General features: G+C 35.9%; 1 protein-coding gene across 1 annotated transcript in view; it reads left to right on the forward strand.

Moving 5' to 3' along the window:
- Positions 1 to 16586, forward strand: part of LOC143250787 (putative Na(+)/H(+) antiporter nhx-9) — a 44600-nt gene extending 28014 nt beyond the window's left edge. The window contains exons 9-12 of the mRNA XM_076501771.1: positions 7177 to 7345; positions 12158 to 12344; positions 13289 to 13465; positions 14554 to 16586. Of these exons, the coding sequence (XP_076357886.1) occupies positions 7177 to 7345; positions 12158 to 12344; positions 13289 to 13465; positions 14554 to 14858 (838 nt within the window). The 3' untranslated portion in view covers positions 14859 to 16586. The remainder of the gene's footprint in view (positions 1 to 7176; positions 7346 to 12157; positions 12345 to 13288; positions 13466 to 14553) is intronic.
- The last annotated feature ends 7380 nt before the right edge of the window (positions 16587 to 23966 follow it).

Raw genomic sequence — 23966 nt, forward strand, 5'->3', positions numbered from 1 at the left:
TGGTTTTCATCTAGTTTCCACGTTACTGGGTTGCGAGTGCTCTATGTAATAGTAAAGGTTAAATTCTGCTATGTGATCATACAAGAATTGGCGGTAGCTGCTGTTTGACAGCTGCTTTCTCTTTAGTAATTCAGTTCAAAACTGCTTGTGTATATATCGTATATATATATATCATATAGCTCTACATAGATATCCAAAAGAAACCAGTATTTTTTTGAAACATAAAATAACTTTAATTTTTTAACTTGCTAAGATCGACTCCCATTATCCAGTACTTGGCGTTTATCTAAATAAAGACCCCCCATCGGAATATGCCTGAATTACAAGGAGTGATTTCAAAATGTATCCTATAGGACCTCAAATGATTACTGGCTTTCTCATTCCTGCGATCACAGTTTTAAAATGCTGTTTAAATCTATAGGAAATGCTTTTCTCGTTTCTGTTTCCAAAGCATAAAACAGCTCTAAAAATCCCATTTTTCATTCCCCTCGAGGTATATTCCTGTACTTGATAAGGGGACCTCCCAGAGAAGGTTCTGTAATTTCAGTTTACCCCTCTGAAATCTAAACATCCACCTACATGTGTGCCATATGAAGAGAAGGAGGGGATATTGGTGGTTGAGGGTTCAACACGAACACACCACTTTGGCCTTGATTTTCTGTAGACCTATTTCTTGGGTGCCCTTACCCAGGATCTATCAGCTGGTCCTCTTGGGCTAGAGTCAACCAAGTACCAGTATTGGACATTCTCAACGGGTGTTGTGGACATTGCGGTATGCTGGTGTTTGAGTATAGTGCTCATTGGTGGAAACATCTAGATCACAGCATATCAAATTCCTCTTGAAATCGAAGGCCATTGGGGATATACTCATTGAGGTTGCCTCATGCTAATTTACATTCGACACGAGGAGTTATTGTTGACAGGAATTTGAAAAATGTCTCCTATTCAGAGATTCTAGCTGGTTTCTCCACCCAAGGAGTTTCTGCAGTGAGGTGTGTATCCACTCGCAAGTATTGGAATTATGCCACCTACCAGAGTTCTCATTTTGACACTTGCGTCACCACGTCCACCTGCCGCTGTCAAGGCAGATTATCCGAACTGTAAGATACAGCAATGTGTTAAAATATTATCTGATGTTTCTAATGTCAGCTATTTGTTCACCCCTTGGTGTGGATTCCTGTATGTGGTGAGGGGACCTCCCAGGGAAGGTTCTGTTCTTTCTGTTCACCTTTTCTGGGATCTAAACATCTACCCAAGTATTATTTGATAGATTGTTTAGGCAGAGAGTATTCATGATGAAACTTTGTATAATAGACAACAACTGCCTGTTGTAGAGACACGAGTGTAGAGAATGACGTTTTTAAAGTCTTCCGCCTTTTGTCTTCAGGTCAATGTGTGTGTAGGTGTTGTCGGTCTTTTAAAGTGCCCTGGTGGATTGTGGAGAGCTTGTTATGATTGGTTGGATTATGACTGTTTCTGATTGGAGGGGAGATTTCGTGTAGATTCAACCAATGGCAACCACAGGTTACTCACCTCTAATCAGAAATTTCTGTTTAGTGAAAGTTTAATAGTGTTAATATAGAATTATTCTTAGATTTTCCTTGTCCTTCAAAATTTGTCTAGTTTTTCTCCTAGTTTATTCTATGTCCAGTTAACGTGGCATGCTCTACAATGGCTGAATTTTGTGTTTTTATGATTCTTGTACTATCTTTGTTCTTTTATTCTTGTCGCGAATTTTCCTCCTGTTTTTCCAATATGTTATACAGGAACACGGAATTTCATAGATGACGTTTTTGAGATTTTCTTTTCTAGGCTGCTGTTTGGTTTTTTTACCAGAATGGACCTTAAGGAATTGTAGGATTTCCACTGGACTTCTATGTTGAATTTCATGGCAATCTGTTTTGATTTTTCACTGAAATGTTATAGGTATGGTAGGTAAATGATGGTAGTGGTGGTGAGTTTCTGAGCTTTTCTTTCTATCGTGGTATTTTTCAGGAAGTTTTTGATGAAGGAGGTTTAACCGTTCTGTTTAGAACTCTCTACGGTCTTTTGGCGTTCTGCTTTGATGGGTGTCTTATCACGAATGTTTTCTGCTCTCTTGCTTAGGCATTGAATTATGCCACATGTGGGTGGGTTTTCCATATGCAGTTCTGGTTATTTGTCTCGCTTGTTTGCTGATTAGTATGTCAAGAAACGATACTGTTTTGTTCATGTATTTCCATAGTAAAGTGGATTCTTTTGTCTATAGAAAGGAAATTTTCTAAGAAGGCTGGTAAGTTTCCATGACTGTGGGTCCGTTTTTGTCGTGCGTGGTAACTCGTGAAGGGGAGGAGAGGATCCTGCTGATCGAGGGGTTCATTCCTAACACACCACTTTGGCCTTGAATTCCTGTGGACGGGCGGCCTTGGGATGGTCCCGTTGGGTCAGTCAGCTGGTCCACTTGGGCTAGGATCAACCAAGCACCAGTGTTGGATGTTCTCTAAACAGCTGTTGTGAATATTGTATCTGATGCTGGTGTTTGTGTATGGTGCTCACGAAACCCTGGCATTGCTGCAGTGTCCTTGTTTGATATTCTAGTGCTTCTCCTCGTAGGGTTAGTGCGCGCTAAAACATTTTTTTTAAATTATGTATCCTCTAAATAAAGTCTACAGGTAAACGACCACGCCTTGAAGATTCTGAGCAGTAATCTTCAACCTCTGTAACACCTGTACCTCATTTTCTTATTACATTCTTTCTAAGACAAATCTTAAGAGCAAATGTATCCATTTCTTATGCAGAAGGGACTGGAGGGACTTGTTGGATCTCCAAAGTCAGTCAGAAAGCTTTGAGCTAGTGACACATTGATGGAAACATTCACATCTAAACATACTGAACTCCGTTTACATTCAAAAGCGATTGGGGATATAACCATTGAGATTACACCCCATGCTACTTTGAATTCGTCACGAGGTGTCGTTGAGAGGGATTTGAATAACATCCCTGAGTTGAGATTTTCAGATTTTCTTCACGCAGAGTTTCTGCAGAGAGGCTTGTCTCCACTCGCAAAGATGGAATTACAATGTCGACCAATATCCTTATTTTAACATGTACATCACTGCATCTACATGCCATCATCAAGGCAGGTTATCTTAACTGCAAGGTGCAATCATACATTCCAAACCCTCTTTGATTTTTCTAGTGTTAGCAGTTTGATCAATCAAAGACATCATGTCGTGGTTCCTTGAGCTGTGATTCTTGTGATGGCAAGGACCACAATGCCTATTAGTGTAAAAACGGACCCTCATTGCATCAATTGTAATGGCTGTCATTCATTCCAATTTCGTTCTTGTGGTTGGAAGAAAAAGAGGTGCAGTGTTTGAAGATTATTCAAAACATTACTTACCTTGAGGCTCGCAAGTTGCTGTCCACCGCTTCATCTTGCACATATGCTGCAGCACTTCATTCCTCTACAGTGTGAGTCCAAAAGAATCGTTGTCAAATTAAGTGAAAAGTCTTTTGACATCCATGATTAAAAAAGTTGATGAATCAACTTCAACACCCATCTCTGTCTCTAACATTTTTTCCCAGCAAACCCCACGATCCACTTCCTTTGGTTCTGGTTACGGGCATTTCCTCGGGTACACCTTCTTCTCCCGCCCCAATATTCAAAACGATCATTTGTTCACGTCCTCAGTCGCTGGAATCCTTTTCTAACGACAAAGACCTGCCCAATTGTCATCAAGGTAGCACCCTCGAATAAAGAAGAAAGACATAGTCGAAAACAGACGGACTCTCTCCACCCAATTCGCCTACACAAATAAAAATGATCACCTTGATGCATTGGAACTGTTGAGGTTTACGTTCTAATCTGGATGACATCAAAGCACTTATTGCTTCCTACCATCCTCTGTCTTTCCTTACAGAGAACATTTCTAAAACCTGCTGATATAGTTATCTTTCAGCAGTTTTCTTTGTACAGAAATGACAAGCTGTGTGATTGATGAATACATGGAGTGGCACTGTTGGTTAATCGGCGCGTGTCCACCCTGCCTTTGCCACTCGACACACCCTTGAAGGCCATAGCCATCCGTGTTTCCTTTGGTCGTACCACCACTGTTTCAGACCTATGGTCAATCAGACCTTGATGCTCTTATTGAATAGTTACTGTCTCCCTTTTTAATTCTGGGAGACTTTAATGGACATAATTCCCTCTGGGGTGGTTATGATAATTATGGAATGGGTCGCTATACGGAGCAAATGCTCTCTGATCACAACCTTTCTTTTCAGTATTGGTGTTTATACTTATTTTCATGTATTGCCTTTACTGCTATTGATTTCTCACTGTGCTCCCCTTCATTATTCTCCCACTTTTCATGGATTGACAATAACCCACGAGATAGTGATCATTCTCGTATAATTTTGAGAGACTGGCCGTGGCCGATGTTACCCGACCCATGGTCACCGGTGGAAACTGGATCGAGTCATCTGGCCTTTTTTACTGCTCTTGCAGAACTTGATCCTGCTATCAGTAGACGATTGCCTGGCAGTGGTAAGTGACTATTATACAGGTAGCTGCTCAATGTATTCCTAAACCTCGACACGTTTTCTACGATATTTTCGTCTGGGGCAGAATCCTATCTGCCACATGGCACAGAAGGCTCAAAAATGGGGCCTGGGATACTTTTCGTAGGTATCCCACACTATCAAACTGCATTGCTTTCCAGCACATGCTCGGTGGGTAAGACGTGAAAGCTAGAAGGAATCTTGGATTAAGTTCACAACCAGCATGTCTTCTATTATCAGTTTCAAAGCCATATCGGACAAGATTCGAAAGGTCAGTAGGAAATATAATTCTATTCCCCTCTCGATGACGAGGAAGTAGCTGATACCCGGAACATTGCCGATACTCTAGATGAAAGCTTTTGCGGGGTATCTAGCACTTCTGCTTCATCCTCCACCTTCTCAGCCATCAAGACTTGGGCAAAGCAATCATATCTTTCCCTTCGAGCTGATTGTCTCTGACAGTAATCGCCCCTTTACTCTTGTGGAACTCAAACTGGCCTTTCATTGGTCTGGCATTACACTGGTTGGACCTGATGATGTCACACTGCAAGATGCTGCGCCATATATGTCCTGCTTTTCTTACTATTCTTCTGATTGTTTTTAACGTGCTCTAGCAAGAGAATGTTTTCCTGATGCCTGGCTTGAGGCTATTGTCCTACCTTTCTCTAAGCTTGGGAAGGATTCCAAGATCCTTTCAAACTACCGTACAATTGCTTTGATGAGCTGTCTCTGTAAGATATTGAGAGGATGGTTAACACTCGTCTCGTTTTGTTCCTCAAATTAAACAACCTCCTCTCATCAACCCAGTGTGAGTTCTGACAACAACTCAACCATGGACCATCTGATTCAACTTAACTTCAATCGGAAAAATCTTTCTCAAGTGACAATATTTTGTGTCTGTACTCTTTGACCTTCAGAAGGCTTATAATACTACATGGAGGTATGGCATTTTAAAAGACTTCACTCGTGGATTGGAGGCCAGTTACACACTTTGGTAGAGAATGTTATAAAGGACATGTAATTCGAAGTCTGTATGGGCCTGACTCTTTCATGTTCTTTTCTACAGGAACTTGGAGTTTCTCATAGCTGTGTCTCGAGTGTCACTTTTCAGTGTGAAAATTAATGCTATCACTGCACAACTTCCTCGCACCACTGCACATCTCGTGTCAGTCGTCGAGCATGAGGTTTATCGATCAGCAGCTTCAGACTGTCCTCAATCGTTTATTGGAGTGTACTACAGCAAACGGTGATGAACGAGAAAACCCACTCGTAAAACCGTTTGCTGTAGTGAAAAATATATATGTAGAAACGGCTGGTTTGGATTGAGAAAGATTTTTATGTAAAGGAGCGACCGAAGAAGGTCAAATCGTTGTTTGCTTTTCTGCATAAAACACTTTTCAATCCAAACCAGCCGTTTTTACATATTTTTTTACTAGAGCAAACGGTTTTACCTTTTTTTCTGTAAAACTGCTTCCATGCACTTTTGCTACCAACGGCAGAGTTCTTGGGGCTAATCTTTGACCTTCGTTCTACACATCAAGCAACTATGCGTTAAGTGCACAAGGGCACTGAACATCTTCCATTTCCTCTTTCTCTTGCAGAGTGGATTGACGTTCTGGACTAAATATCTATCGTGCCCTCTTTCTATCCAAGTTGAACTTTGGGTCTGTGATCCATGGTTCTGCCATTACCTCGAGCTTTGGCTTTGCACGGTGCTTTCTATACTTCTTTAGTCCAGAGTTGAACACAGTCTCATGAACCTCCTTTGCACCTCTGCCGTTTGCAACTGTCTTTACTATATGCTTCGAAACTTCGTTCCTTACTAAAGCATCCCATCTGTGGTTGTGTTTTCCTTACTTGGTGGGCCATGTTTTTTCAGAACAGACGATCTTCCATTGCTCCTTTTGGCCGACATATCTAGTCCCAGCTGGCTGTGTTGGGTCTATCCTTGGATGACATTGCTGTGACCTTTCTTGAAGCCTTCTGAAGAAGGCTGATAGTCCGATAGAAAGTATTGTTTTCTATTTGATATCCTTCTATTTCCATTTATATTGATGGTTTGAAATCAGGTTACTTTGTAGGCTCTGCCATGATCTGTTGTAGTTTGGTGGTTGCACTCAGAATCCCCTCTGAAGTTCTTGTGTTCAGTGTCGAATTACATGCCATGACACACTTTTCTAGCTGAAACCTTCTATTGTTCTTTTGCCGTCTTGTTTCCGTAAAGATCGGAAGGTGGAACTTGTCCTAACTAGACTACGCACTAATCAGTTTTTAACACACCGTTTTCTTTTCTCTGGAACTGCTTCACCAGAGAGTGGCCTTTGTGACACTCAAGGCATAATGGTCTACATTTTAGAGTGCTGTCGTTACATGCTTTTACCATGGGCTTATCCCGAGTGCTGGACACTGTCCATCTTACTTGTGTATTTAAATATTTATGGGCCGTTCGCATTTATAATTTTGTCTTTTATTCGCAATTTAGTCATTGTTTTATCTTAATTTTAATTCGTTTTACAGCTTATAATGATTTTACTCTTATTTTTTACGAGTTTGGCACAGATAGCCAAATTGCTTTGCGCCAATAAATGTCAGACAGCTGACCTTTTTTGATTAAAAATATTTTTTCTTAAATAGGCACCTTGATGAATCTACTACCAGTTTGGGCACTTTTTCGTATTCTAACGAATTAAACATATTGAACTTGGACATAGGTGAATTCGACTACTCTCCAAGTTATAAGGACATAACTGATGCGAAACTTCACCATGTTCTGTGCGATTCGATATTCAAACCCGTCCAAAAGGTAAGGAAGAAAACGAAACCTTGTAGAATGTTCAATACGAACAAGTTGACGAAGTTAAAGGGCCCAGCGTGGCCAGGTGGGTTAAAGCGTTCGACTCGTAAACTGAGGGTCTCAGATTTGAATCCTCGTCGCACCAAACGTGCTTATCATTTTAGCCGTGGGGGCGTTATTAATGTGACGGTCAATCCCACTATTCGTTGGTAAAAGAGTAGCTCCAGAGTTGGCGGTGGGTAGTGATGACTAGCTGCCTTCCCTCTAGTTTTATACTGCTAATTTAAGGACGGCTATCCCAGATAGCCCTCGAGTAGCTTTTCATGAAATTCAAAAACGAACAAACAAACGAAGTTAAGGCGAAACACAGTGATAGGCAAGTTTCTGGTGCCTATTACAATAACAGCATTCCAGATTACAGTTGAAAGGCAGGATCTCTGTTAATTATGCGTTCGCTGCTGCCTCAGTTTAAAAATGTCATCCTTTCCTTTTCTGAAAGTCGTCTAACATCGACTGGTAATTGGTGCGTGTTGCAGATTTCGTTCTGGCTATCTTCCTAGAGGCACTTAACGATTCGTAGTCTTTGTTATTGTTTGAGATGGTAGTATTTTAGATCCAAAGTTACTGGAAGCGTTAATCCTGCATGGACTACCTTGAAGTGATGTCCTTATATTGGTAATAAATATATATCAGATTACTTTAAATAGTACTTTAAAGACGACATAACATATTTAGTGTAATGGGTGACATTATTAAAGTTTGAAACTTGCATCTACCAGTTAGCTAAAGTTAATCTACCTTTAACAGTAGGCAGGCTATTTTCAAAGGTCAGAAGTTAAATAATTTTCCATGGGTGTGAAAATCTTAACATTTACAGTAAACTAGTAGATATTTGTCCAAGAAAAACTAATTTTGGTGCTTAGTTCATGTGTGTTTCTGTGTTGTATAATACTAGATATTTAATGATCCTACTTGAATGGTTAAAATCTAGCGATCTTTGTTTCTTGGCTTCATATTAGGCATTCATTTTGCACGACATTATTCTAAGTAGACATATAAACAAAAGTAGGTAGCAGGAAAAAGTCTTGTCGACCTGTACAGATCGTACTTGGTCATTCTTATTGAAGAAGGTTTGTGTTTTTGAATTTCGCGCAAAGCTACACGAGGGCTATCTGTGACAGCCGTCCCTAACTTAGCAGTGCAAGACTAGAAGGAAAGGCAGCTAGTCATCATCACCCACCGTTTTCCATGACTGTATTAATGAAGTTCTGATTTCCTGAACTAATTTAAGGAAAGTCATACAGTGCTAACAATTACATTTATGCATTTGTGTTAATGTAAAAAAAAAAAAAAAATGGAACTAGGGATCTTGGGCCCTTGACCCTTAGTCCATTTTACTAATATGACCCTGTGATTGCTGTAAAGTGATTCTCACTTAGAAGAGTAACATTTAAATACGATTAGAGTATCCTAACATTTGGTGATAGGTGCTATTGACGAATTTCCTTCGCTCTAATTTATTAATTGAAAATTAGAGACAGCTGTTGTAGGAAACCTTTGTGTAGCTTTCCGCCGATCTTCAAACGCAACAGTAATTTTGACCATTTGTTTATGATAGAAAACACTGCAACGCCATTGGTTTCCTTTCCACACCTCTTGATACTCTGTGTTGTTGAATGCAGATTCTATATTATAACGGTTTAAAATGAACATATTAACTAATGTCATGTTGTTCTAGCGATGTATAAAAAGTAACATCTGTGGTTCAAAGACAAAGAACGGCTGTTAAATGATTTTACGTAATACACCCCATTTCTTGACATGAAGTATAAATATATAACAGTAAAGTGATTTACGCCTAACCATGTTTTATTAAACAGTTAACACAACAGTTACTAAAGCTGTAGGAAAGAGGTGATGTGTGAAACATAAGCTAATCAAAACGTCACGTTTCAAGTGGAAGAATTATTTTTTGTCTTTTCTCAGAGTGAAAGTAAACTTTTCAAGTTCCTCCTTGTTCTTGAATGGCTGGTAAAAGTCGCTTTTTTTTTTTTAGGAATGGGAAGGTATTTCTTAGTAGGTAACTGAGAGTACGTTTACAAATAAAAATGCGCTTTTAAAACAGAACGGAAGTACGGTGATTGAAAAATATTTAACTTCAATATATTGGATAAGGTTAAAATTACCGACGGAGTCCATTCGACTGAATTCTTATTAACACTTCAAGATTCTTAGTACTTGCTTGTTGAATTTCGCGCAATAATACTTGAGGGTTATCTACGCTAGCTGTTCCAAATTTAAAAAAATTGTAGACAAGCTAGTCAACATCACCTATCTACTCTGAGGTTACAGTAATGGAATTACACTTCATATGATAACACCCCCACCGCTGAAAGGGACGAGCATGCTCAGTGGTGGGATTCAAACCTGCGACCTGCAATTTGCGAGTCGAGTGCCTTAACCATCATGCCATGACATGCCCTTTTATCTGTGCACTAAACTTCCTGTTGGTACACGACTTGTTTGTTTTTGAATTTCGCGCAAAGCTACACGAGGACAGGCAGCTAGTCATCACCACCCACCACTAACTCTTGGGCTACTCTTTTACCAACGAATAGTGGGGTTGAACGACCCTTATAATGTCTCTTATGGCTGAAATGGCGATCATGTTCAGTAGGAAGGGAATTCAAACCCGCGACCCTCGGATTACGAGTCAAGCGCCCTAACTACTTGGGCTATGCCAAGCCCAACTTTGTTCATTACAAGGTTTATGTCCCCAGCTGGTACAGAGGTAAGTCTATGAATTTACAACGCTAAATCAGAGGTTCGATTCCTCCTGTTGACTCAGCCCGATGTGGCTTTGCTATCATAAAAGAAAGAAAGAATACAAGGTTTATTATAACATTTGAGAGCGAAACAAGTTATAAAAAAACAATAGAAAAGTCTTCGGTATGTGTGCAATAAAAAAAAGGAGTATTTTAATTCCACTGAGTACTGAAATCTTCTGTGTACTTTATACGGAAGATGAGTATTCTTACTTTTGTTTTTTCCTTTCAAATCTTTGTGCTGATCGTTAATCACAGAGAGGACGTAAAATTACGTCAGTACGTTTGGTAGTGAAAGGTATAACGGAAATTCGATATCGTCACAGTTGTATTAACGAGTTAATAGTATATTACTTAAACTTTTCGATCAGAATTGTTTAAGAATTTGACATGACAAAGAGCCTTTTGGAGAAAGGGTTAACTTTTTTATGGACAGATCGTTGTCCATTTCTGTTAATCTGTGATAGTAACTATTTTCTTGTAATAACTTTTAAAGATATTGACCAATTGAACAAGTTGTCAAATTTTGCTTATGCGTAAATGTATTTTAAACATTTCAGATATGAATTTATTAAAATATTATGCTACATTAGTCTGTTTTACAGTAGCCAATGATAACAAAAATAACGAAGTTACAGTTAACTTATCAAAAAATAAATCAGCTTTTACTTAGTAGTTGCTATTAAAAACTACTGATACAGTCTACTCCCGTTGACTTCATGATCGCTTGACCAACTCTGGGACCAAGAAGCGTAGTTTAACTGGGTCACTAGTTACTCTGGTTAATGAATAGGTTAATCCAAGAAAATAATATATGTTCGTAAAATAAATATGGTGCTAAAAAAATTAGATCCCAAAACTTAATCCGCTTCAAATCGTAACAGCTGTTGTCAAATATTTTAATATAAACAGCGTCTAAAACATTACTGTTTGTCGTATTTCAGAGGGCTTGAAGACACCTGGTGTTGAGCGAAAAACTTTAAGTATTGGACATAATAACTATAATTAGGCTGACCTATGATTACACACACTTTTTTATTTTCACTCAAATTATTATTAAAAATTAAAAATACTTTGGCAATGAACTTATAATAAAACGGCCTTTAACATCCAGATGATGGCCTGGCACAGCCAGGTGGTTAAGGCACTCGACTTGTATCTGATGGTTATGGATTCGAATCTGTCATGCCAAACATGCTCACCCTTTCAGCTGTGGAGGCGTTATAAAGTTTGGTCAATCCCACTATCCGTTGGTAGGCCTGTCATGGCCAAGCGCATAAGGCGTGCGACTCGTAATCCGAGGGTCGCGGATTCGCGCCCGCGTCAATCCCACTATTCGTTGGTAAAAGAGTAGCCCAAGAGTTGGCGGTGGGTGGTGATGACTAGCTGCCTTCCCTCTAGTCTTACACTGCTAAATTAGGGACGGCGAGCACATATAGCCCTCGAGTAGCTTTGTGCGAAATTCCAAACACAAAACAAACAAACTATCCATTGGTAAAAAAAGTAGCCCAAGAGTTGGCGGTGGGTGGTGATGACTAGCTGCCTTCCCTCTAGTCTTACACTGCAAAACTAGGGACGGCTAGCACAGATAGCCCTCGTGTAGCTTTGCCCGAAATTCAAAACAAACAAACAATAAACAAGTATATACGTAACTTGTTTTCTTGCAAATATTTGCTAGTTAGCTGTTAACCATTTTTTGTCAAGCTACTCAATTTATTTGTTTTACAGTTTTTTACAATCTGTTTACCACAAATTTTGTCAAGAAAACAAACTAAAAAACACAGAATAATCGATTTTCGTTTTTTGTGTTGAATGTTTTATTATTTTAAACGAATGTTGGCATACTTCAGTAACGTCTACATTTTAAAATATCTGTAATAGTTTATATTTCATACACCAGCATGCTTTGTGAGTTTTGGGTCCAAGAATATTATTCTCTGAAGTGAAAATACATTATGATAATTTTTGTTCTCATTTATTTTATTTTACTCTACAGATTCGGCACTACAGTTGTGATATGATCAACGAAGCTCCTGTGTACCTTCCTTTTCGTCATAAGTCTCGTATGAAAATTCGTCACATGATAACTAACAGAAACCGAAAGCTGAGAAAAGGACACCGTCAAAACCTAAAGAAAACAATCAATGTCTGTAGCGGAACAAAACGAAAACTTATTATAAATGGTAAGCACAAAATAAATTACAAACAAAAAGTTAGTCGTTAAAAAATATATTTTATTTCATGCCAAATAAAAGTAAACACCAATCAATTATTTTCGGAACATACATTTAAATTACGTACTTAACAAAAGTTGATTTGGTCGAAATTGTGACGTTGGATTTGTAGAGAATTTCCCAAGTAGAATACGATAGAATGTATTTAGGCATATTTTGGGAGATGGTAGAATGTTTCTAAACGTGTTTAAGCTACCTATTCGTGTGTGTTGTAAACAACTTGGAAGATTTATTTTCCTTAACCATAGTTTCTCTAACAACTTGTGGTATGGTTTATTTACATAAATCTCGTGCTTCGATAAGAATTAGTTTTATAAATCCACCTTTGGTGATTTTCTCACTGCATTAACTCGTGTAAACGATTAAGGAAGTTTAGGATTGATTTAAATTTCCAATTTTAGTGAAATTAAAATACCTTAAACTGTTCCAATGTAAAAAGACGTGGTCTTCATGTTTTATGTACTAAAAATCTTTCAAACAACTTTTATTCCTATTAGTGAAAAATAACTATCATTCTTGTTAGTTAGAAGTAAAACATTTTTAATAAGAATATACCTTGTTAATTAGAGATAAGATAGTAAACCGTAAAACATCGCAGACGAAAGTCTTGAGCGCACGTGTTAACAATCGAACGTTTGATAGATTTGTACTGTTTACTGATATTTAAACTGTGGACGTAATATAACATGTCAAAAACTGTAGCGAGTTTCAGCAAAGTAAGGTTAAATTTAAAAAAAAATTGTAAATAGCAACCAAATATTTTTAAAGGTTTTTTTCGTTTTCATGGTGAAACTCTTGTGCGAGCCCGCATGATCTGAAATTATACTAGTACAGGACCCTGTTGGTACAATATTCTGTAATAACCAATCAACCGTCTGTGTTACTTTCTTTAGATCCTAAGCAAAACAACGAAGCTATTTCGAGATTCGAACATTCGATGAGCATCTCAGAATATCTTGAGACAGAGGAATCGTTGAGACATCCAGGAATCAACGTTCGTGAGGAATCAACACCAAATGGAGTCGCTTTCGTTGCACATCGTAATTCTGGAAATAACCCGGATGTATCGAGTAAGTTGACCAGAACTGCTACATTTTCTTGTCATCCTTTATCCTGCGATTTCTCCAGAACTTTTATAGTATGAACAACTGTATTTTGTATATACTATACGGTGATGATACGTGTGCAAACTGATTAGATCACAAATTCCACCTGATGCTCGGAACCTCATTGTATTCTAAAATTTGGAGAATTATTATTAATTTCCTCGTAGATTTAGATATTGTTTTTTTTATCTATTCAATACTAAGTGGAGGGGAAGCTTGCAGTTCATTGTACTAGTTTCAAGCGTTGGGAATGTATAGCGAATATTTCTTGTCCATCACAGTTTCCAAAACACTTATCGAACGTTGTGTTTGCTAATAGTTCCCCGACCCTTTAGTGTTCCTCATGTTACTTAGGTAAGTCTTCCCAACATTAGAGTAATATTTTTTCTGTTGGAATCTCTGGTGTTATAAGTGTAATATAATTTAGGGGATTTACATATTCGTTGTTTTACTAACTTTTCTAAAACTTGTTTGTTTTTTTTAAAAAATCACATTATTGGTGTTATTCATAACATCATTGGCTCATAGGCCTACATTTTTTTAGAACGTGAGTGAAAACACAGATGAATACGGTATAATATGTCAGCCACACTACAGTTGTCAAGTTCAGTGCCAACGAGGCCTTACGCTCAATACCAAGGCTCATCAAACCGGTTGGGCTATGACAGACATGGTAGTGGTCTAGATGCTATTTGTATCATACCTTTTCATGAACAACGACTATTGTGTGTGTGAAGGGAAGATAAAGTAAATTGTAATGATGATTAATAGTTTGCCATATAAAACAGGATGTTAATTGTAATATTAGTTTTAGACTTCCATTGTTCTGGACATGTATACATTCTCTACCACGAGCTATGTAGACCAACGGGTCTTATTGTGTATTTCATATTAAATTCTAAATGTTGTTAATACTTTAGTTTGTCTTATAAATATCGCCATTATTTAAAGGGAGTTCGTTGTAATTCTTTGTTATTCTTTTCAGTACTGGTAACAATACTCATAGCCAGTATTATGTTCTAGTAATACTAACTACTACAATTATTTTATAGATTTGAGAATAAATTCTGCACCAGTTTCACCGTATTTGCCTCCTACATTAACTGAAACATTACCATGGAAACGTGAAGATGACAATGGTGACGAAAGATGCGTACGAAAACAACAGGAGTTTCCTTTATGGGTAGAAAATAAAGAATACAATGTTTATACTTCGTTGACCAGCAATTTTTTGACCAATTTAAGTTCGGATGATCATGTTAATCGATCAGACGTATTCGAGTTATTTGATCTCAATCGCCCAGTAGAAAGAGGTGAACACCAAGGAAACGAAGGTCTTAAAAATCGATATACTTAGTGACCCGGAAAATATAGGTTTAGACTGTAGCAGATGACAGAAACGTCCTAAATCGGCCTGTATCGTAGGGACTGGATAAGCCTCGTTTTGAATTATAATATAAACCTCAAATCTCTTCCAAACAAAAATATGCCAATTAACACTAAAGCAAAAGAAGGAAGTATACTAAAAAGGATAACAAATCGGTCAAATTCATGGAAATTTCTTATTAGTTGAAGTGGAAAATTACAAAATGTAGTTTTAACAAATGTTTGATATATAATAAAATGCATTGTAACGGAGAGAAGGAAACTTATGAAACTAATGCCCGAGGCAAAATGTTATAAATTCACGTAATTTAATAAATCAGTGTTCCTCATTGAAGAGTATCTGTAATCGGAGTGTATCTTGAAGTGCATTTATACCGTTACATTTTTAAGATATGTTTTATGACATTCCAGCTTTCAGTCTTTAGTGTATTGACACTTTCGGTGTTCTTATGTAAAGACATAAAAAAATTCAGTTAAAGTAATTTGAATTATGTAACATGTATGTACATACCAGTAAACATATGGATTAATTTTGCTCGAAACAATTATCCTAAAGTTCTAAACAGGTTTACGCAACACGAACAATTTATTGAAAAATACGTTTTTTAAAAAGCTTTGTTAGTGCATGTGCATTTTTACAAATAAAGTTAAAAGTGCAAATAATCGATTTAATGTATTTTAACGTCTAATTTCCAACTTCTGCTTAATACATTCTTTTGTGAAATGTTACAATATTTTGATTAAGTGTAAAATATTTGAGCAGTTTTAAAACTGACAAAAATATAATTTTGATTCATTGTTCCATATTGTGGGTATTCTTTTTATATAAATACTCGCGGTTAGTCAATCTGAAAATTATATCTAAGAATTCACTGTTCGTCGCAAAGAACCACAAAAGAATGTAAATAACTCGGACAAAAAATATAAACATAAATCGAAGTTCATATCTAGAATTATTTCAGTATTAGTCTTAAGTAAGTAAAACCTGAAAATTTGAAACTTGCGAATTATGATTGACAATCATAAATGTGTAACTTTTTCCACCGCGAAGACCACAAGCTTATTGTTCTTATAATCGAAGTTTAATTACATGTAGAAACACAGTGCAATATTTGATGTATTTAAGTCGGGAACGATTATCTTTAACACTGGTTCTCAAACATTATTGCAGAAAAAAAAATTATGCAGGGTTGTACACACTTCATAGAAGTGTTAAAACTTGCCCGCATGAATTATTTGAATTTCGTGTATTTCTGATTCACAATGGTGGAAGAAAAGGAACATTTTCTAATTCTCTCATAATATTAGTTACTGTAGTAAAATGAAGCAAATTGAAATTTAGATATTCGTATTGTGAAACGTTATAAATGTGTGATTAATTTTTAATTGAAAGTTAATACATCTGACATGTTTTATCCACTGGAATGTTTTATTTGCTATTAGTTTACCAAACCTGGGTAAAAAAAAATTACATATATTTTTAACTATAATAAAGAACTATTTTCGAACTTTGTTTATATGGTTTTCATTAAACTGTTGTGTAGACTGTACACAGGAAATTCCCATCTAGTTGTTTTCGTGTTGGGATAACGGACGAAAAGTCCAAGGTTAGAGCCTCCTATAGAACTGTACCTTCAGTGTCAGGTGTTTTATAATTTGACGTTCAGTTCTTATTTTCGGTTTAGGGTAGCCATATGTAACTATATTTCTAAGAAAAGCAAAAATATTTTGGAATAAAGTTCTTTCAGAGATATTGGAGGGTTTATGATCTAACATTTCTTATAGTTCCCGCTAGTACAGTGGTAAGTCTACGGATTTACAACGCTAAAATCAGGGGGTTCGATTTCCTTCGGTGGACTTAGCTGATAGCTCGATTTGGCTTTGTTATGAGAAAAACGCAAATACACAATTTGTCTTGTATTATTTAAATGTACAAGAGAATCCACAGGTTGTAAAGTATTGAAGAAATTGTGTTTTATAATTCCTTAAAAAAAATTAAACATTTGTATGACTTACGTAATTCTTTTAGTAAAATTTGTTTTGAATTTAGTACAAAGCTACACGAAAACTATCTGCACTAACAGTCCATAATTCAGACTAGAGGGAAAGTAGCTAGTCAACACCACCCACCGCCAACTCTAGGGCTATTCTTTTACCAACAAATAGCGAGATTGACTGTTACATTACATTACCCCCGCGGTTAAAAGAATGAGTGTTCGGCGATGGTAATTCGATCCCACAATCCGCAAGTCTGTAATAGAAATTCAGAGACAAATCATGATGTATTTATAAAATGTTCTATTAAAAATATTTTGGGAAAAATGGTCAATCTATATAGATTAAAGGTAAATTAGGTTCAACCTTGTTAAAATTACAGGAAAAATTGGGATGTTATGGAAGAAAAACATTTCGTTAAATCATTTTCCATCACTAGCTAGTTGTACTACGTACACAAAGTTCAAATATAGCTCGACATTTTCTTCATTGTTTATTAAATATCTTGAAAATAGCACAATATTTCCAAAAATGTTCATTCTTTGGGGTGATACTAGAGAAATTGTTGATTTATTTGTAAAGTTCTTACATAACTAAGATACTGTAGTAGCGTCTTTCTTCTTGCTCTCCTTGTCTTGTTTGTAAATTAAAAATAAAAAGATTTTAACTTGTACATTTTACAAATGTATGTAAAAAAAAAAAAAAAACTATCCGTGTAATTGTTGTCTGATTCACTTCAAGCATAGTTGTTCCTAATTTTAAACGTGAGAGAATAGATTTAAAGGCAAATAAAATTTTTACTTGTTCCTGAGCAGAAAATGTTATTTTCCAATTGCTTGTGCTTAAAGTAAATGAAAAAGAACTATTTTTCTCTTTAAACTTTGCTTTTTTGACGTGGGTAATGAAATTTTCAAATTCACCCATTTTTCCAGAACATTCCAGGTAGATTCAGTGCCGAGTAACTGATAGAGAATTTTTTCTAACTTGCAAGAACTTTCTAGAACGTTGTAGAACTTACGAGAATTTTCAAGAACCTTTCAGAATTTTCTAGAACTTCCCAAAGTAATATATATATATATACAAGGGATCAACACTCACCACTTCAGTTTAGTTCTAGTTGCCGAAGTAAACACACAGACCTATCTGATTTTATCAGAAATTGCATCAAGAAACTGCAGGCATTTTCCAGACGCATTCTGCTATGTATGTGGCCAATTCATTAAGACAAAAGCGAAAAAGTACTCTGTGGCAGCATCTGCTAAAACGTGTGAAGCCTACAAGGCATATTTCGGCATGCCTGTCGGTGATCAAGACAAACCCTGGGCACCTCATTTTACCTTCGAGCACTGCAAAGAAACTCTAGGAGGTAAGACGGACAACTTTTGCTTGCTTGAATAGAAAGATTTTATATACAAATTTTAGACCTTTTTAAAATGTATCTTTTAATTTCCAATAGTACAGAAAAAATCATATAACATATTTTGCATGAACCTCTTACACATCAATTGTGGATGAAATAAATTTATTCTTCATAATAATAATTTTATTTTGCTCTTTTTGCAAGATGGTACAGAGGGAAAAAAAAAGAGTCGTGAAGTTCGCTATTCCAAGAATTTGGTGTGCACCTACTGACCACTCAAGCAGTTGCTACTTCTGCATGGTGAACCCTTTGAAACGTCGGGCTCACAAGAATGCATTTGCTATCATGTATCCGGACCTTCCATCATCCATCGCCCCAATTCCACACTGTCCTAAGCTCCCTATATCCACTCCTCCAGGAAGAAAGCAGCCATCCTCAAAAGAGAGCACCCAATCAGAAGATGACGTAGACGTTGAAGATCCAGGTTGCAATTTCAGAGGTGCAGCTGGTGAAACAAACCCAATCTGCCCCAACAAAAAAAGGGACCTCAATGACTTGATCAGAGATCTTGGTCTAACAAAGTCGAATGCCGAGCTTTTGACATCTAGGCTCAAAGAATGAGATTTGTTAGATGAAAGTGTGCAAGTCGCAAGTCAGAAGAAGCGTCACCGACCTTTTCCAAGTTTCTTCACTCGTAAAGATGGGGTTTGCTTCTGCCACAATGTATCCGGTCTGTGCGAGGCAATTGGAATTGCCTGTAATTCGAAAGAGTGGCGACTCTTAATTGATAGCTCATCTAGAAGCTTCAAACTGTGCTGCTCCATAACGAGAATAAATATCCGTCTCTTCCCCTGGCTCATTCGGTGCACCTCAAAGAGGAATACAACTACAAGCCTTAAAGTATGATGAATATGGCTGGGAGGTTATCGGAGACTTCAAAATTGTGGCATTCCTAATGGATCTCCAAGAAGGCTTTACCAAGTTTTCCTGTTATCTTTGCCTTTGGGACAACAGGGACATCACAACGCACTACAACAGGAAGCACTGGCCACAACGGACTGAGTTTTCTCTGGGGAGGCACAATGTCAAGTGTGAGCCACTAATGGACCTCCAGAAGGTGTTGTTCCCACCACTTCACATAAAACTGGGTCTTATGAAAGAATTTGTTACAGCTCTTGATAAGGAGTCTGCAGCCTTTCAAGTACCTTCGAGACTTTTTCCCTAAGCTGTCTGAGGCAAAGGTCAAAGCTGGTGTCTTCGTTGAACCACAAATAAAGAAGATCCCGGAGTGCACAGAATTCCCCAAGAAGCTCAGTTGGAATGAAAAAAAAAAAGCTTGGGGCAGCTTTGTCGCAATAGTTTGGGGCTTCTTGTGCAATAACAAAGCCGAAAATTATGTGCAACTGGTTGAGGCTTTGGTGAAGTACTACGACAAAATGAGCTGCAGGATGTCCCTGAAAGTCCATATTCTTGACGCTCATCTTGATAAAATCAAGGAGAACATGGAGGGCTGATGCGTAAAAGTGATTTGCATTGCAGTCGCAAATCTCGAAAAACTACTCGCTTCTAAACATTTTTGTATAACTTTAGTATAAGTACATGTAAATCTTGATTCATATGTTGTTTTACTCAGACCTTATGTAAATGAAAATATGCAAATTTGACCGTTTTTACATAGAAAATAGGTTAATTTCTAAATTTCATTTTCCAGGTCACAAAAGCAAAGTTTGAAGGGAATAATGACCATTTTCTGTAATTTTACAACATAAGCAATTAAGAAATAATCATATTATCCAGGAACAAAATTTGTGTTACATTGTGTAATCAATAACGCACACCACCAATTCTTGAGCCAAGCTTTACCAAAGACAAGTTAAATTGACCGTCAGTGGCGAGAATATTTCTTGATAGGATTCAATAGGATTCAGTAATGACATGGAATTGGTTGTTAATGTTCGAATAATACGTAGCATAAGTGTAGTAACAACGTAACTTCGTAACATTGTGTCAGAACATAGTCAGAATGTAATTTTACAATATACAGTACTATTGATTAGCAATAACATAAGAATATTAGATTGCATACGAAGAGCAAAAGAAAAGTGAAGATGGTTGGATGTAACAAAAAGTGGACAATGACTTTTTTAACAATGGCTGTACTAAAGTCGTAAGTAAGGAACTTTATTAAGATTATAAAATTGTTCTATGAGAGAAAAAGAATTAATTAGGTCCAGCAAATGTTCATTTCATTTTTATTGTTACAGATAATTAGAATAATTTTTCAAACAATTAAAAATTTATAAATATTAATAAGCAGGTACCCAGATTAACTAGTTTGCTAAAGCTGTTGAATTACAAAAAATATTTATATAACTTAATAACATAACTCAAAATTGTTTGTTTTATTTTTAAGTAGTATAAAATAAACACGATCTACCACAGGATTTTACCTCTTTCAGTGGAGTCACCCAGGATTTAATAATGTCTCCACATATAAATAATAAAAAAATTAAAATTTCATTGCTCATAAATATATATAACATGTGCTAGTGACAGTACGGTAAGTGTTTGTGTACCACTTACATATTGGTTTTGTTTGTTTTAGTATAACTTCTATTTGTGTACCTGTGTGCTTTACCTTGTGATTTTGGTAAATTTCAAAATTTCTTGTATATATATTCTTATTATAACCATAAAATACTCAAGCCATAAACCAAAACACATTAACATGAATGTTTTTAAAAATACGCTGCACATTTTTATTAAAAAAGGGATCCTAGGATACAAGTTACAACGTGGGATTATTGTACACTAGGATCCCTTTTTTCTTAAAAAAATGTGCAACGTATTTTAAAATATTTCATGTTAATGTGTTTCGCTTTATGGCTTGAATATTTTAGGGTTATAATACAATTAATCAGAGGTTGGGATTCAAGGTTTGTAACGCAATCCTTCCTCATGATTTTGTTTATTCATTTTTCTTCATTTAGATATGAATTATTTAATTTCACTATATATATATATTCTTATATATATACCTACATCGCATTGTTGTTATTGGCTCATGTTGCCAACTTATTGTCATAACGGATAATGCCTGTGGTAATAGCATCCAAATCCATTGGGGATTTCCCATCTATCTTTAATTTTCCATGACGTCTTAGTAGACTGACATTGGTATTTGGATTTTGTCTCATTGATGAGATATCACCAACGCATTCGGATACTTTATAACAGGCGTTATCAATTATGATAATATGTTGAAAACCTGGACCCATAGTGGTAAGGAGATATTTAATTCATTATTGCTTTATACTGCTGATTTAATTGCCTATTAACAATAAATGTAATCTATAGTTTGTAAGCTATTTATATATAGATATTGTGAAACAATGCCAAAAGTCAACTTCCTAATCTGAGGCCAAATCGGGTGTAAAAAATCTACACTCCTACGTACAATTGCACAGTATGATGTCATATGTGAACAGTGTAAAGATCAGTTACTTGATGCTGAAATGATAACGAAAACTACACTCGAAAATAACAAAACTAACGCGAAATAAATAATCAATATACAAAGTTAATTTAGGTGAATCGATATGGTTAATCTGTTCCTAATATTTTTTAATTTGAATTTATAATGTCTTTAAAATGCTTGGAACTACATGTAAGCTGCTTAAAAAGAAATATTGCATTAATCTGACTTCTAACTCAACCAGTTTAAACATTATTTAACATTTAAAGTATTCATTTTTTTCACTTTGTTTTTCATTTTTTGTGTGAATAGAAGACTTTTCTCTTTGAGCTTAGCGTGGTCTATTGTGATTTGCGTGTTGATCTATGCCTGCACGTGGTTACCAAAACAATCTCGCTCCGCTCTTTAGGGGGTAAAATTCAATGACCCCAAGCATCCATCCAACCTACGTAGAAATTACTTGACTAAGAATAAAGCTGCTGGAGTCATTCAAAAGATGCAATAGCCTCCACAGAACTCCGATCTCAACCCAATTGAGCAGATCTGGGATTTGAAAGATCAAAACGTGACAAATTAAAAGTTGCTTCTAAAAACATTTTTGGGAGTATATTAGAAACATTTGGAGCAAAATCCCAAAAAACACTTTGATTTAAACTGTTTCAACAATGCCCGAAAAACTGACTGTCTGCGGTTATTAAAGCGAAAGGGGAACACACGCACAACATTAACTGTTTGTTGAATTCAAGCACTTCCACTGAGTTTTTCTTGTATTAAATATGAAAATTAATGAAATGTTGATGTTTCATCTGTGATTTACCTTCCATTGTTCTTTGAAATAGCCTGAAATCTAACTTTAGACTTTGTCCTAACATTTTTGCACAGTACCGTGAATCGTCGTTTAACATCCAGTATGATGGATTTATCAAGCATAGATATTAAGATATTTTAGACTGTTAGTTATTATTTTATTCTAATTTTGTTGTGCATTCTCCCAAAATTGTCTTAATTTACTTAGTTTCTACTTATGTGTATATTAATTTAAACTCATCAATGCCTAAATTTGTAACTGGATGAGCATCGAAACTTAGAGCTGGGCATTTCATAACTTGTACATTGTAAAGTGCAAAGTATTATGACTATAGTTATTTTATAACATAGAAAGTGAACATACCTTTATTTAAATGTATTCAAACATACTTGGTTACTCAGAGTTAGGTGTGTTAAAGTTGGTGTGTCTCCTTAAATAAAACACATTATACAATGTAAAATAATTCAAGTTACTTTTCTGGTTCAAAATCGAAAGTGTAAGACTAACAAAAGCTACAATGAGGACTTTAATAACAAACGAGGCTTTCGCCAGTTCATCTTATATCTCTTGTAAATTAAATAGCTAAAAACAATCTTAAGTTACGTTAGAAAAGTTACCAGGAAGCACAGTTTAAATTATTGTGAAATCCAAATTCTACCTTAGAGTTCATCAAAAACAGATTTACTTACCTAACGATTTTGATGACATGCAGAGCAAATGATCAACTAAGATATTTCCATAGATAATATAAATTAAATATTATTGCAAATTAAAAAAATTGACTGGGTTTAAGTGAATAAATAAATATACCGAGTACAATGTGTAAAACAAAATGAAAACATTGTTTATTTATCACTAAGACAAAAAACGAGATGTGTGCACTTGCTTTCTGAACAGTGAACAATCATCTTTATCCGAACTTGTGAATTTATTAAATGTTATTTTTTACTCTCAAGAGAATTTCCCGTCAACCAACTCACTTGAGATTCAGTGTAGTGATGCTTAAATCTAACGATTATTACTTAATTATAAGTGCAGAGTTTACTCACTGCGACTAGCGTTAGCCACATGATCGATTATTCACATTTAACTTAAGAGATACCATAACTTTAATGTATGCTACGTATTATACTTATTTCAGACGAGACTGCATTGCATTGTTACATATTACAATTTGAAACTGAGTGAAAATGAGTCAAACTGTAATTTAATTTCAAAAGTTAATTAAATATTAATACGTATAAAGTGTGTGGTATTTGTGAAGAAGATTGATACATACAGTCTCCTTTCTTAATACTAATACATTTTAATATACAAACAATAATATAATTTATAATAATGGTTTCTAGAAATAATTAGTTATATACAAAAGTTTTACAAACGTACAAACATTATTGATTCTTCTATTTAACACAGAACTTCCTTGATATCCTATCGAAGG

This window comes from Tachypleus tridentatus, chromosome 5 (genome assembly GCF_004210375.1).
Source record: "Tachypleus tridentatus isolate NWPU-2018 chromosome 5, ASM421037v1, whole genome shotgun sequence".
Classification (NCBI taxonomy): domain Eukaryota; kingdom Metazoa; phylum Arthropoda; class Merostomata; order Xiphosura; family Limulidae; genus Tachypleus; species Tachypleus tridentatus.